This window comes from Halichoeres trimaculatus, unplaced genomic scaffold, assembly GCF_033239565.1.
Source record: "Halichoeres trimaculatus isolate MK-OKI-2021-1 unplaced genomic scaffold, fHalTri1.1 fHalTri1_scaffold_1, whole genome shotgun sequence".
Classification (NCBI taxonomy): domain Eukaryota; kingdom Metazoa; phylum Chordata; class Actinopteri; order Labriformes; family Labridae; genus Halichoeres; species Halichoeres trimaculatus.
The window spans coordinates 36,882,933-36,899,332 of NW_027437179.1; the positions used below are offsets into that span (position 1 = coordinate 36,882,933).

A 16,400-nucleotide genomic window follows, 5' to 3' on the forward strand; every position below is an offset into this window, starting at 1 on the left:
CAGGTTCAAATAAATTACCATCTTCATGTCCATTGGAAGTTTAAATATCAGACAAAATAATCCAGTCCAGCTGCTGAAACTTCACTTTGACCACAAACCAGCGACTTCACAAAAAATAAAAACACAGTAGACTTTCTCATGTTTGATTGTGATAGAAATACCACTGAATGACTCAGCTATGTAATCAATTGTTGGTTGGTGAAATATTTTGTTGTTTTAGAGGCTCTTAAGTGTGTGCCGGGAAAACTCTCGAACCAAACCTCGAAAATACAAGTTCTGAGTGAACTTTCCAGAAGAATTTCCACCAGATTGAAATGTTGGACATCATTTGAAGGCAGAAACAAAGCCGACCTCAGTCTCTGCATCACTGTGTGTAACAGGAAATGACTTGACACAGTTTGGTAGGGGCTTTATTCATTTAATTTATTAAGATGCTACATAGTCCAACCAGGTTGGGTAGTTTTTATACACCAGAGAGACTACTTGACTAGGAATATTAATCTTCTCAGATAGACTTATTTATTTATTTATTTATATACATACAAAACAGTTTCCCGACTGCTTACATTGATCACGGTGATGGTCAGAGACTCCAGAACAGGTCAGTGTAGTGTGATTTTACATCCGTGCCTGGATCAGCTAGTATTTACATGTTATCATGGTTGTTTGGACAGCGGTCAATTCATCGTCACAGAGCGCTTTGCTCTGCTGCTTTTGGGATATTCGCCTCCTCTTACTCTTCTTCATCTTAACAAGATGAGCTTTTTTTTGCAAGTACTATGTGACCCAGGTCTGATAGCTTGATAAGTGAAGCCGGGACTGAAGCTCAGGGTCAGCTCTGCCCTCCCTCTAAGCAGCAAGTCATCCTCAACCCAACAACTTTACAGAGATACAGTTCAAACACAAGCTCATGTTTATTTAAATCTTTAACCCAACACTCAGATCCATTGTGTTCCATTCCACTTTACATGAAAACACAGCGACACTCCGTCATTTTTCTCCGTTGAAGCAAAGGGGAATACACTTTTTACCTTCTGAGGAAAGAACGGGGTAAATATACGAACAGTTGTTTTTTTGTCAAGTATTGCAAAGTAAAATGATGCTCTCCATTTCTTTTTCTCTCATGCAAATCAGAATGAGAAACAGTTTAAAAGTTTGCTTTTTTTCTTGCTTCGTAGGTTTGTTTATTCGGACATGGAAATAACCACTGGCTCTTAAACAGTACAATGTCATAATGTGGTCCCCTCAAGGCTTTAAGCTTTAGGCTGCTGTACGCTTTTTTTTTCTCCTTTCACCCTCCCCTTTTCGCTCTTTCTTGCTTTAAAAAAAAGTGGTATGCAGCAGGAAGATCAAAGAAGTGACGCTCATAATCTTGGTGCATTAAAAATGAACACGACTTTAAATGTAGTGAGGATATAACATTAACAAGCAACGGATAAATGCTGAACAAACACCCAAAAACGGAACCGCAGTGGAGTGGATAAAACAAAAGCTAACTTTGCTGCAGTGGAGAACAGGCGGCTCGAATCACTCAGCTGATGTCTGACATACATTTGCTTCAAACAGAACAGGATGTCAACAAATGTATGGCTCAGTAGGGAACAAAAAAGAGCTGGAAAAGACCAAGGTCCCCTTTAAGTGTACTATAACAGGACCTCGGTGCTGCTGATGCCATAAAGGAAACACAAAACCATTCATCTCAACATGCATCATCCGTCTGTTTGTGGTTTCTCACTATATATGTATGCATGCTTTCTCTGTCTGTGCGTGTGTGTTTATATATTAATGTACTGTGTATATGCAAATGTATCTATAAACCTCCATCTTGGCCTGAGAATAACTTGCCCAAACAGGTCACAAGGCAAGGCTTTCATCTGGAGAACATGAAGAGAAATGATCTAATCCTACAAATCTGGAGCTCATTTCCGGTTAGCTGCGATATTCTTAAATGCTTCAACCCTAAACGACAACAAAAATTTTTTACTTAAATCATAAAAATGCAACAAAACACAAAGAGGAGAGAAAAAAATCAGAAAATGTAGTTGTGCAAACCTACAGCCAAATTACATATTATTATCACCATTGAAAAAAAGCAATTAAATAAGATTCAAAGTCCGGATGCAACGCGCTGTGGTGTGAACGCATGCAATCAAACGCCCCCCCCTCTGAAGACAGGGGGGTGTGGTGAGCACTGAGTGATGTGTGAGCGCGGTAAGGTAGAGTGAAATAAAAACACAAGGAAAAAAAACACCTGTGGTATAGTGTTTCATACACTGATGGAGGTCGCTTTACAATCAAAGACGAGCCGATTTTACAAAGCCTCTGATTGGACGAGTCAGTTTGATAGCCCTGTGTGTAACCCCGACTGCGTGGATCACCTCTCTGGTTAATCCCTTCCTTAAAGGGGGTTTAGCTGGAAGGAACACCTGGATGTACTGTACAGTGGGGGGAGGAAGGGAGTTACTTTTACATGTACACAGGCTCTGGCCTCTGTCTTTTAGAAAAAGAAACAACATTACACTAAAATGACATTCGCACAACTGCAAACTGACTCAATCGCACCAACACTACCTCGCCAGTGTTAGAAAATCCATTGGTCTGAATCACGAGCATTAATCATGTTTCCATCAACCCCCCCGCCCACGTTACCATTCATCTTTGTACAAGAAACTTTGGGAAGAGATCCAGAATGATTATGTGATGATTACGCAGAGGCAAGACCTGTAACAGTAGGTTTTGTTCATAAGATCATAAATCTTTTTTTCTCATACATTACTTTTGAATTTTTTTACATAAATGAGACTGAATCAAAACTAGTACCACCCCCCCCACCCTTTCGGCTCTAATGGCGTTTCTGATCCAAAAATCCCAGATCCCGTGTTTGTTTTTCTTCCCCCGAGAAAGCATGCTGCGGCCGACCAAACTGCGCTGCCGTCTACAAGACCAACTTGCCCACGATGACGCCCACCACGAAGAAGAGCATGATGAGGGCCACCGAGCGGGCGCTCAGGCCCTCCTCTCGCTTCATGCCAACCGAGGAGTGCTGAGATGACATCATGTTGCTCTTCCTCATCCGCAGACCATCATCCTCCTACAGGGAAAAAGACAGTGAGTTAAAAGATAAACTAAGACGTGGTGAAGGTTTTAGAAAGAAGACGCTGAGTGGCGGCGGTTCTGGGAGAGTGAAATCGAGGAAGTGATTGTTGAATAGAAAAGAATCAGTTTGTCAATCGTTAAGATAAGACAGTTTTTATTTACTAGCTCAAAGAAACAGGATCTGGTTAAATCTTCATCTGACCAAATCCCCGGAGGACTGCAGAAGGCGCCAGGCTTTAACACACTTCATTTCCCAGCAGCGGGTGGGGGGGCTCTCTGTTAGTTTAATCTCAGCCGCAGGAGCAGCCAACAGTCGTTCTGCCTCTGGCAAGAGCTGAGAGCGGAGGGGGAGGAGGTGTGTGAGGGGAGACCTGATTTCTCCACGCCGTTGTCGTCGTCTGCGGTGTGTGTGTGTTCACCTAACGTCCAGCCAAACCTTAACAAAACCCTAATTTTAAACCTGACTTCATGGATTGTTGTGATTGATGTCGCCCTCATTGATTTTTCAAACCCTGAGGTCTGCCGCTGATTACAGAAACGAGCACTCGTACTTAATATAAACCTCGGCGTTGACCTACTATCTACTTTCACGTACAGAAAAGGGAGGAGGACGCTGCAAAGTCTTGAACCAAATATTCTCTTTAATTTGCTTATCTTGATTGTTAACATCGCTCAGGATGAAAAATGACCGAGAAACACAACAGCGACTGTGAACGCTCAGTGACGTAATCTGCTCATTTTAAAGATTGAGATTAAGCTTTACTGTTTCAGGGGAGAAGAAGGTTGTTCCTTTTTCTGATTAAACCCTGAAGACGGATGGGTTTCAAACTTTATCAAGCGTTACAAGATTTAAAACACAGAGCGTGGATGAGTTCATGGAAGAGACTCATCAACAACAAGAACACGATTTAAATCCAAGGGGCAGCAGTGTCGGTTAGCATAGTTGCCTCATAGCAAGAAGGTGCTCAGTTTGATTCCAAAAAAACAGAGCAGTACCACCTGAAACTGTGGCGGCAGTGTTGCTGTGACTACCTGATGTGTAGCTTTAGTGACACACAAAGAAGAAACAACAATGGCAGAACTTTAACAATGTATTTCACTGCCTCATTGACTACCTTCTCCTACAACCTTGCCTCCGTCTTTGTATTTTATGCAAGAGGTACATTAGCAAACCCCCACCCCCCCATGTATTGGTTAACAACAATGCCAACATAAAGGATGTACAGAAGTATGTAAATATCGCTCAAAAAGGACAGATACATTTTCGTTCGTAGAGGGAGGATAAATGGGCCTTATGGCTGATTGGGGGCAGAGTCCTGCACTGGGTCGGGTACCCACAAAAACAGCTGATTTGCGGGTGGTTTTTAAAAACTTTTTTTTCCCGGGTTCGGATCTGGGTGGAAAAAATAACATGCGGGTCGGGTTGCGGGTTTTAGTTCGACACATCAAAATTAATATAAAATAATAATAAATACATGAAAACAAAAACGTAATTTGTAAGCTGGTTGTAAGGCTGTGACCATAAAGACTGTAAAAAACCATGGACCTCATCCGTAAATCTGTAACATGGTGGAAGGCTGAGCCCCGCTACCCAGTTGTTATAATACATCCATGGTTGTGACATGATCACGGCTCGTACCTGCCGAGCGTCACTTAAGTCTGGACAGAAAGTAAGTCTACTATTACACATGTAAAGGTCCTTTTAAGAGATTAAAAGTTTAAAAGCATTAAACGTAAAAAAACGAGTGATTTTACAGTTGTATGTGAGAAGATCACAGAGGGTTGATGATGGAGCTGAAGTCAGGCTTTTATTGGAAGAGTTGCTTCATTCAGGCGCGTTGTTTACTCACTGGCATTTGAACTATGGCGATATACCGTTCAATTTTCAGACAATATAACCCAAAATGATTACTTTAAATAAGGTTAAGGGTCGAGCTGCGGGTCGTGTTTCAATGGGTCGGATCGGGTTGCGGTACTAATTGGGCTGATGCGCGGTTTGCGGTTCGGGAGCGGGTTTGTACATCCCGGGGTTGGGGCGGGGCGGATCTTGAAAATTGGACCCGTGCAGGACTCTGATTGGGGGCTCTAAATTGCCCAAAGGTGTACATGTCAGCTCTGTGGTGGGCTGGGGACCTGTACAGGATTTACCCACCTCTCACTAAAAGACAGCCTGGACAGGCTAAACCCCCCACAACAACCCCAAGTGTAACAGATGGAAAGATATAGTTTGAAAATTGTTCACGTTTTTTTTTAACAGCAAAACTTTCAATCTCAATCTTTATTTATTCAATCAATCTTTATTCATATAGAGCCAAATCACAACAAATGTTATCTTATGACTAGAGATAGACCGATATGAATTTTTCAGGAACGATACCAATTGTTTGCAGTCGAGGAGGCCGATATTTGAAGCTGATATTAATTTGCAGTCAAAGTGCAAATATTGAACAATACAAACTCCAACACTTAACTTTATTCAAATACCTTTAAGCATGAGTTTATTAAACAGCTTTCAGGCTTACAGGCATGTTTTATAAAATCAAATGAAAACATAAAAAAATAAATGGTTAAAGTTTCTACAGTAAATAAAGTTTTCCAAAATTTCTATGTAACTACAATAACTGTAATAACTACACTGCTGATTGGCTGTTTCCAAAGCCATGGCTCTGCTTGTAACCAATCAGATGGTGCTGTGGGTGGGACAGTGCTGGGGACTGAGTAGTGACTGCAGACAGCGGAGCAGCTGCATCAGAGCTGCAACAACACAGTTTTAAATTTGTTTCTTGTCCGCAGTCGGATTAAAAAAAAAAGGGTTGATGTCAATATGCCTCAAAATGCCAAATAATAGGCCCAGCCGATAATCGCTCTATCCCTACTCATGACACTTTCCAAAGTGAAATTTTACAGTAACCTTAAAGGCTCAGTGAAGTCAATATGGAATCTGTAGTATTTATCTGCACAAAGACTCTGTTCCCCATGAGCACAATCACACACTGTCATAAAGACATTCGTTTTGGGAGCAAATTAATGTCGGGTAAATCTTATATCACCCTACTTTTCTTTGTTCAGCACAACTTTTCTCAATGCGACAAGGTAACATATTAATTTGCAGTTACGTAGCGCTAATATTAGTGAATCCTGGTCCAACCATTAACCTCACTCTTCATTTTATTGATGGACTCTAAAGTTTGAACAGACCACTGCAGAATAACTGCTGCATGTTTAGCTTTCTTCTGCTCTGTTCTTTTTTCTTTAGAAAGAAATCAGATCCTGTTATTAAACTTCACTGGCCAGCATAGTATCATCAAAGGGTTTTTTGGTTGTTGTAAATACATTTGTGAAATAACCAATATCTGAATAATTATGTCATTTGAAGTGGTGGCTTATGAACAGGCAAATATCTAAAAGTGAGACTATTTCATGATCACTCATAAAGTCCCAGCAGAGCCTTCAAACTTTGTAATCCATAGCTGGAATTAAAAGCGGAATATTTTTGTCAGACATGATTTCTGTCTCTTTTCTTGGAGCAGATTAATAAAATACTCACCCTGATCTGTTTGTTTTCTTCCCTTAGCCTCTGGGCCTCCATCTGCAGCCTCTTGCACTCCTCCATAATCTTCTTCACCTCCCCGTCGTCCAGGGTGGAGCTCAGTGACTTCTGAGGCAGTGAGGAGGACTCGGACTTCAGCAAGCTGGACGACATCATCTTGTTGGACTCCATGTCGTGCTGTAAAAGGAAGTTACAAAGCAGTGTGTTATTTTTAATGCAGGTAGAGTGCTTCCTGTGGCTGGCAGAGGCTTGCTTTATAATATTTACAAACTTTCATATACACAGAGCCTCTATCTGTATGTCGGTAGAGTTCACCCAGGGGTGCCTTTCATAAGTGGAACAAGCTGCTTTCCATCTCCACTGTCACTGTGTAACAAACTCCACGCTGCACAGTCACAACTGGGAGCCATGTGCATGTGTCGTACAGTGCAGAATTGAATAAATTGAAAGCAGCCACCATGGGTCCTTTCCCCGCTCTGTGTGATAATGAAGCCGGCAGAAGCAGCTCGTATCATGAAGAGGCAGTGTTTGTAAAGCTGCAGGGGGTCTGAGATGAATCACAAACATAACAAAGTGCATCTGAGGGCAAGAAGAGAGGCTGTAAAAGGGAGGGTGAGTTCTGTGAGGGATGCTGAGAGACGTGGAAAAACAATGAGAGGAGGAGGTAACGAGCTGGGTAGAAGAAAAGAGTGAGAATTTAAGACACAACAGAATTAAAACTTACCGTTTTCTCATTCTCCACCGGCATCTCAAAAACACACCTCAGCTTCGAGTCCATCAGCTCCTCTGGCTTAGCCTCCTTCCACTGATCAACACAGAGACACAAGAAAACAAGAAGAAAAACATCAAAACATGATAAACTTTTTATCTCACAAAGACTCAGGAGCCAGAGCTACTTTCTGACTGAGTAAAAACTCAACAGAAGAGCATCATTTGTCTGTGCATTTTTCTGTATATTGCACTCAGATTGATTGTTTTTATGTTGCAATCAGTCTTCTACGATATATGCTGAGAGCAAAGACAAAGCAGAAGAAAAGCAGCAAACAGAGCGATGAAGCTGCAGAAAAATGTAGAAAAAAAAAGACCAGACTGCTGAAGGGTCTAAACCTAAAAACTCTGAGCAGAAACACAAGATAAGAGAAAAAAACAGTCTATTATCATTATCTTATTCATATCACAAATCTGTTGTCATGTTCATCTAATTTGCTCATTTTTCTCTGAAAACATTTCTTTGATCCCTAGTTAGGATGATATTAAGAAATGAAAATGTTGGATTAATAATTTGCTTTATCAGATTTATTTTACTCTTGCAGACGTCTTTTCAAAGAGAGGCTGTGTAAGAAGCACTGATAAAGTAAATTTAGAAACAAGTTTCTGCATGTCTGGCTCGAACTAGTTCAAAAGATTATTTCTGTTTATTACCATTAAGAGACCATTCGTCTTTTCTCTCCGTATTAGTACAAGTTAAAAGAATTACGAACCAAGCTCTGATTTTTTGTGTATTTTTTAAAATATCTGTTATCTTTATGTTTACACCAAATTTTTGAAGCCACACTCTTCATTCTGTTGTAAGAAGACCTTAATCAACACTCGGGCTGGGACAATATGCTTTTCTCCTGATATGATTCTTTCACGATTTTGAGGCGCCGATTCAGTTAATATTGCAGTTCTTCAATATTATCGATCATTAGTTGTCTTTTACCACCAGACCAAGTGAAAAAGTTGAATGATGATGATGATGATGTTTAAAGACTATCTCATATTTACCCCAAAATTCACATCACGTGAGTCTGTTTGTTGGGATTTGTTTAGGGGATCTGACATCTCAACTTTTTTCCTACCCAGCTTATAAACAAAGGCTGAGATGAAGGATTGAAATATGAAAAAAAAAAATTTTTTGAACAAAAATCCTGATACTAAGATACATCATTTTTTTTTCTACCACCTTGAATGAACACTGATCTTCAGTTCCATCTTTAGTTTCAGTTTAAGTATGATTTCTGTAAAAGCTTACTCTGACATCTGTATCTTTGGTAGAATTAGAAACACTAAAATCTAAAATATTTTACATCAGAGAGCCTGAAGACTTTCAGACATACTGCATACTGAAGTTTTCCATTACTTAATTTCACACACAGCTTAAAATGGGATTATAGTCCATCTATTATATGTGTATAGCAATCAGGTGTCAGCACAAAGTCGTCTAGAGCAGTGGTTCCCAAGATGGGGGTCTAAACATTTTTTACAACTGCATATGTCATCTATTACTGTATAAATATTAACAAAAATTTGAGTTAAATTTGATAAATCCATGAAAGCAAAAAATGTTTGATCTGTTTTAACATTTCTTCGTTGAAGAACCCTGAAGTGGAGTTAGGCCGATCATCTGGTGTATTGGCGAATGCTAAGTGAAGAAGTGGAGCAACAGATGCACTTTTTTTTGAAAAGTTTGCGTTTTAGGTTGGCTAAAATGCCGTTTCCGTGTAAACGGGAGGCCGAAACGCTACAAAACTCTTGTGTTTCCAACCTTTGTTGTGCAAACAGCCCCTAATACAGCAGGGGATTTCCAGCTTCTGACGCCTCTATTTTGGGGGGGTAAGGGCTGAAAAGTCTGGAGAATTACCCTCAAGGTGCAGTTTGGCTGTACTACTCTCAGCTTGCCTTTAAGTAAACCTTCTATACTTTTTTTTTAACTGTTACAGTTTGTGAGATTGCACACCTCTGAGATCTTTTTAAGATCAAAGAGATTTAATCTCAAGAATTGTTCTTCTTCTTCTGTGCTCTTTTCACAACCCCACCTCAAAAAGCTGCTTTAAATCTGTGACGGTCACAGACACAGATGTGAACAATAACACAGCAGGATTCATGCTCTGCCTCAGAGCCGTGTCTCTTCTGTTATCATCGCTCAGGTTGATTCAGTGCGTGTAAAGGCATTTTAATATCACTGTGAGTCATAACATCAAACCAAATCCTGGAAACATGTGCTGTCAGGTGGAGAATATTTTACTGTAAGTATGCTCGCTGGTGATCTCAAAGAGGAGACCACACATGTTGGTATGATTTAACGCTCTCATCTTTGTTTTTTTTCTTTCTAAGTGTGTCAGGACTGTTACAGGACCTCTCACCCTGACTCATCGACCTCCTCTTTCCTTACAGTCAAAGTAATTAAATCTGATGTGAAACACTCACCACTCCCTCCATGTCGGTCATGTCAGGAGGTGCTAACATGGACTGGACCATGAACTTGTGTTTGCTCTTCTCGTTGGGGTCGTAGTCAAAAGGCTGCAGCATAACTGGAAGAAAAGAGACACAGTCAGTGTCACTTTAAGTAGGAAAACAACACATTGGAAGAAATTACAAGTTAACGCTTTGTACTTTGAATACAGCAACCAGTAATGGGCACACAGACAGGCACACATTTTGATTCGTGGGTAAAAATCTGCCCCAAATAAAAAACTAAACACTCCAGTGATTAAACCGTTACTCCTCTCTGTCAGCATCTTTCCACCACTCTCCCTTTCTCAGCTCTGTGTCCACTCCTCTGGATTAAACTTGAATTAGTGAGTATCAAATACCCATGAATTTGTCAAACACCAAACTAGGGGCCTCCACGTCTTCGAGGCTCCGAGCTGCACGGAAAAAGTGCTGGAGATGATTTATGTCCAAGTTTGTGTTACCATGACGGCGAAACACTGACGGATCTACAAATACCCCAGGGGGTAATCTTTCCAACAGCTTCCAGCTCTGTCGTTTTCTCTCTGAACGTTACATATCGCTCTAACAGAAAGCAGGTGTGGGGCTGGAAGACGACGTTGAGCATCATCACATCAGGCCGCTCAGTCACTGCTGTGTTATTTGATGTCATTCCAATAAGTGGGAAGGTATTTCAAAGCTGTAACGATGATTTACAATGATCACTTTCTTATGTCCGTGTTCAAAGAGGGTGGAAGGGCAGAGAAGATGAAAATAGTAAATGATTGGTCATCTTTTTCCTCCTTTGACTTCACTTTTTAATGAGCGTGTAACTAAAAAGCAGACTCTGACATCAGTGCCACTTTATCTGCTATAGACGTGCGACTCTTTGGCCTTTGCTTGAAACAAATGACCTCCTAATTTCAAAGCTGACCCAGCGATCAGGATGGTTTTCATATATGGCACATGCCAATACTCTCCGGAGTGGAAAAACCTCGGAGACGTAGTGCACCATTATAGCAATCAGAGCGAGTCAATGGACCAAACCAGAAACAGACGGCACGAACAGATTGAGAACGTCCTGTTTGAGTCAGACCCAATTTGCACGGCCATCCACCTTAAGTCCAAGGGGACAATACCAGAGAGCCGAGGCAGGAAAGCGTGTAAGTTCATCGAGAAACAGTGAATAACGTGAAAAAATAAAGATCCCGAGCCAAAGCCTGAGAAGGAAAACACACATCCACAGCTGGGGAGAAATGATTTAAAGCTTCTTTGATCTATGGCCTTTGAACACAAAAAGCTACGTCTGCTAATGGCGTGATTTAGTACTCCTTCTCCACGCAGTGCAATCATTTATAACACTCAAAGAGGCTAATTGTAGTCAACACGCTACAGCAGGATGGTAATCGCCTGCTGGCGTGTTGATGATGAATGGATCCATTACAGGGGTTAGGGCGGGAGGCAAGAAAACTTTCCTTTCCTGTCACTAATTAATTGTGTCCCACGAGAAAAGACGCACAAAACAGTTACTGCTAACTATTTACCTTGAAGTGCTTACAGAGGTCCACCCAGGGTTCACATTACCTCACAGCAACAAACACATGGAGCCGCTCTTATCATAAATCCAACAACAAGGCAGAAAATGAGAAACTAGGAATGTTTTGTTTCCCTAAAAACACCACAGATGTAAATTTTGACAGTCAGTTTTCTCTTTAATAGCGCTGCCACTCCTGCAACACATCATCAAATGAAATACAATTAAACCCAGATTAAAAAGCATTTATTTCACAGGAAAAATGTTTGGGAAAGCAAACTTGGTTGGATCCTTTTAGATCTAAGTGTTAGTTTCTGTGCTGATATAGAGAGCTGCAAAGTCCTATTTCTAAAAGAATAACTCAGTTACTAATCATATGCAGGATTACTGATTATAGTTAGCTGCCACTGCTTAAGAAACCATGATTTTTTAATGTAGATCATCCACAGATCTGTGGTGATTCACCCTCTTAGACAGCGCCCTGTCAGCTTTTGTGTTGCAGTTATTTACTTTTTAGCAGCACCTGTTTAACCTGCTTGGCTCATAAATGGTAGCAAAAACTTTGAAAACATTAGTGATATTTTATTTCTATTCAACATACAAATTACTTTTAACTTGTCGACTGTGCTATCTCAGAATTGTTTTTGAGTGAAATGCACTAATCAAAAGTTCAGCGATGTCTTTATTTTCAAATATAATTGGCTTAAAGAGTAGAAAGAAAGTGGTGGCTTAACCTGGGAATGCCAAGAAGGCAAAATCACACAATTAATAGTTTTAACGTCAATCATGAATTGCATTGCAATTAACACTCGCCAATTATGATCAATAGGAAAGACAATTAAATTTCCAACACTTTTTTTTTTTTGTCACAGTGTAACTTCATTGTCCAGCTTCTAAATGAAATACAAATCCCATGATCCATCAAGGAACACACAACTTTAACGAGACATAAACTAATGCAGCTATTTCATTTATTTACATTTTAAATGTAGATATGAAACTGTTTTGAAATACAGAACTACAAAATCTTCAGAATTCAACCAAAGGTGTTTATGATATAACATAATCATATGAAATGATCAAAAAAGTTACTGACAGCCAGTGTTGGGCAAATTACTTGAAAAAATATTCATAGTTCATAGTTACTCGTAACATTCCCTCCAAAAAATACTTGAATTAGTAACAGAATTACTCATAAATAAATGTAATTAGTTACCAGGGAATGTAATTCTTGGGTAATTTTTTTTAACCATTGATTTTGCAAAAGAAGTCTGTCCAGATTTTAAGAGCTATACGCTTTATAATTTAATAAACTCTCCCTGGAGAGAGCTCAAGACTGGAATGGCGGTGGACACAACTAATTTCTTTTCTTTTCTATGTTTATTTATAATTTATAACGCAATTTTTTTATTTTATTTTATTTTGCCTATTGTGATTTTATTTTATTTGAGCTGTAAAGCACTCTGAATTGCCTTGTGTATGTATTGTGCGCTACAGTATAAACTTGCTTTGCCTTGCCTTATAGATTAATAACAAATGGTGAAAGCCCCGCCCACCTCATGCATGCAGTACGTGATAAATGAATGTTAATTAAATGAATATCCAAGACTTAGGAAAGTTATACAAAGTCAGTTTTTGAGCAGGTTTTACACTGGGACATGTTAACATGTATGTTTTTGCCTTTTACATCTATGACATTGAAGTGGTGTCTTTTCACTTCCATCCTGAAAATGATTTTAATGTAGAGCCTGTATGCACTTGAAAAGCCATGAAAAGCATCCACCCCTCTCCCTGGAGTTGGTTTGATCCAAAGACGCTGCATGAGATCCTCTCTGACTGCAGGTTACACAGACACACACAGGTAGCTGTGTGATATTTGTTGATGAAAAGTTTATCTTAGCATCAGCTCTTTGTTAAAGACATGTCAACATGATTGTTCTCATCATTACTTGTGCGTCTGACGCTTTCCCCACATTTTATTTGCAACTCCTCTCTTGGGCCTGGCTGAACAAGCCAGGTGATACATGACGGTAACCTCATTAAAATGTTTGAAATAGTAATTTATTAGTTTATTCGTTACTGGAAAAGTGACCCTGTTAGTTTTAACGCCGTTATTCCCAACACTGCTGACGGCAAAATAATGGCCAAGCTGTCATCTCTGATGGACAACATGTCCCACCCCTTTCAGAAGACTTTTTACCTTCATGTTGAAAGTCTGTGCACATTTCCTACTTGTTAATTGATTCTTTAAATATTTTGTGTGGAGAAATAGTCCTGTGCATATTCTTTTCTAGCTTACACTTGTTAGATTATTCTTTTTCATATGTTATTGCAGTGGTGTTTGCACGATACACTTCCTTCTGTATTTCCATAATTTATTTCTATAAACTCCCTGCTGTGGGAAGAATTAAGATTATTTTATCTTAATAGAGGATCTATATTCAGGGTTCATTTTGACAGCCCTAATAATCATCAATTCAAATTCACATATGCAAATCAGCATTAGAGTCTCCAATTTTTCCTTCAAAAATGAAGTAAAACCAAGAAAACATCCAAATGCATCTTCGGAAGTCTTGTTTTGTTGAAAAAAAGACCAGGATTCAACTCAGATCCTTCTATTTTTGTGATAAAATTAATAAAAAGCACAAATTCGATTGGTTTGATCAATAATTCCCTTTACAAACTGGTTTATAAATATACAAAAACTGCTGTAGTGTTTCTTCACAGCTTTCAGTGGAATCATGTCATAACTCACAGGTTAGTTTCTCAATTCATGGTGTCATGATGTGTCATTTCCTTGAAACAAGAAAACTTATCAGTATTCTGTCAGCCGGTTTCAATAAACGTCTCGAACTTCAGACTGCAGCACTTCTCTGACCTATTTAAACGGATTCTCAGCAGCACTGCAGAAAAAAAAAAAATCTGTGTTTGACAACTTCACAAAACTAAAGAAACACATGTGCCACAAACGATACATCTCAGTTTAATGACCAGCTGAATGAGATAGGACGTATATTTTCTCTGAGCCTCAAGACGTGATGTGACTGGGGAGGAGATCTGATTTGACACCTGACACCACATGGCTCATTGTGCAACACCCCTATCTATAACAGTAACCTTTTCACACACACTCACACACTCCTCTGTTGTCAAAGGCTTCCCCTCGTCTACTTTGCTTAATACTCTTCAACAGTAACGCTCGGTCGTGGATCAGCAAACCTACAGAGACGGTAAAGCGTGGGAGTGAGAGCGAGAGTGATGTCAACCCGAGCTGTGGAGAAACAGGCCTGGAGGGAAAACTCACCGGGATGTTTGAGCCAAGAATCATGAAACTTTCTCATATTCAGGCCTCTCGGGGTGGCAGAATCTCACACTTCTGACTGTGCTCTGCTGCGGCCGTATAATTCAATATCGTGCAAGAAGGATATACAGCAGATAACCTGTTCAGAGGTTAGAAATGGCAAACAGGTGTCAATCTACCACACTTCAGAGGGATCACCTCCCACCTGGAGGTCAGGTCTTGTTAAAGGAACCTAAAGCGAGTAGGTAGACATTTCAAGAGTGCTTTAGAAATAGTGGAGGCTGTTTGTGCAAAATATCAGAGGGAAAGTACAGCCACAAGGACGATAAATGATGTTGGTACGATGAGTCTGGATGATTTCAGCCTTTTGGCAGACATCAGCAGATAATGTGCCATGCACCAGCAGTATTAGCTGACATTCATCTGTTGTGTGCATCAATTTAGTGCTGGCAAGTTAGTGCACCTGACTGCTTAATGTCAGTGAAGAGGTTTTTAAAAGGCAAAATGAGTCACCTGCTAAAAACACTCAGGGAAGATCAGCAACATTCAGTTTTTAATACACACAATATCCAACATTTCTTTATTTTTGAGTCATATTTTTTAGTCTTTTATGCCTTTATTCAGGACAGTTGATTGGCCAATAAAAACTAGGGATGCTTGATCCAGATTTGTATGTCCTGATACCAACACCTATACCTGGGCTTTTATATTTGCCAATATCGATACTGGTGGTGAACAAATCTGATGAAAGACCACCTTTGTGCTGAAAGCTGTGCTGCTCCTTAAATCAAAACATGCATAATGCACTTCTCACTTCCCCCTTAACCATGACGGAATGCCATTTGCACCCATTACATACCGACCTCTGGCTGACTTCATTTTCTAAACCTTGATGCACTTTACCTCATGCTATTTTGCACCCATCCTGTTGGTCTCCATTACTCAGGTTTTTTAGTATTCAGTTAGAATATTGTTACTAAGTATTTCAGTATTTTTGATGTTTTAGTATCTAAGCATTTTTGATTTATTTATAGGTATTTTAGCATTTTAAACAGTAAACTAGAGATGTTCGATACCGTTTTTTTTTTTTTTTAGAACAAGCACTCCTTCATGAGTCCTCAATGGTATCCTGTACTGATACTACTAGTACTTTTGATACATAAAATCTCAATTCACAATGCCACAACCATGTAGAACAAAAACAACACAGTCTAACAACTGACAAAGTATTTTTAAAAATAAACTGAAGTGCAAAATTTAAAAAAAAGTGGTGTTTAACCGCAACAAGCAGCGGCAACGAGTGGCGAGGAGGACTTGCTCGGCGTAAGAGTTTTTTTTGCCTTGACTTTCGGCTGCTAGTCTCGGCAGCCTTCATGACCTTGATAAAAGGCTGGTATCAGCCCGTTACTAGGGATGGGTACCTTTTACATTTGAAGCGATATGGTACCGATGCCCGGTACCTGGCAATCGGTACAGGTACTCAATGGTACCAATTTTCAGTACTTTTTTGTGTTCATGTGGTAAAAAATATCAATTTCTTTAAAAATAAAACATATATCTTTTTTCAATTTGACACATTTATTCTTCAATATATAGCCTTGCAATGCTATGATTATGTCCAGCATGGAAAATCTCCTTCTCTTCCACTCCCCCATAGTCACAAGGATGTATTTAGGTACCTAAACATGGTACCTTTTGATGTTCCATGAATCAGTACCCAGTATTTT

The 16,400-nt window shown here is 39.7% G+C and overlaps 1 protein-coding gene across 1 annotated transcript in view; it reads right to left on the reverse strand.

Moving 5' to 3' along the window:
- Positions 1–496: 496 nt before the first annotated feature.
- vapb (VAMP (vesicle-associated membrane protein)-associated protein B and C) overlaps positions 497–16,400 on the reverse strand; it is a 33,021-nt gene continuing 17,117 nt past the window's right edge. Inside the window, exons 3-6 of the mRNA XM_074674955.1 lie at positions 9,836–9,939; positions 7,371–7,451; positions 6,644–6,823; positions 497–3,091 (exon numbers count right to left, since the gene is read on the reverse strand). Coding sequence (XP_074531056.1) covers positions 2,936–3,091; positions 6,644–6,823; positions 7,371–7,451; positions 9,836–9,939 — 521 coding nt within the window. The 3' untranslated portion in view covers positions 497–2,935. The remainder of the gene's footprint in view (positions 3,092–6,643; positions 6,824–7,370; positions 7,452–9,835; positions 9,940–16,400) is intronic.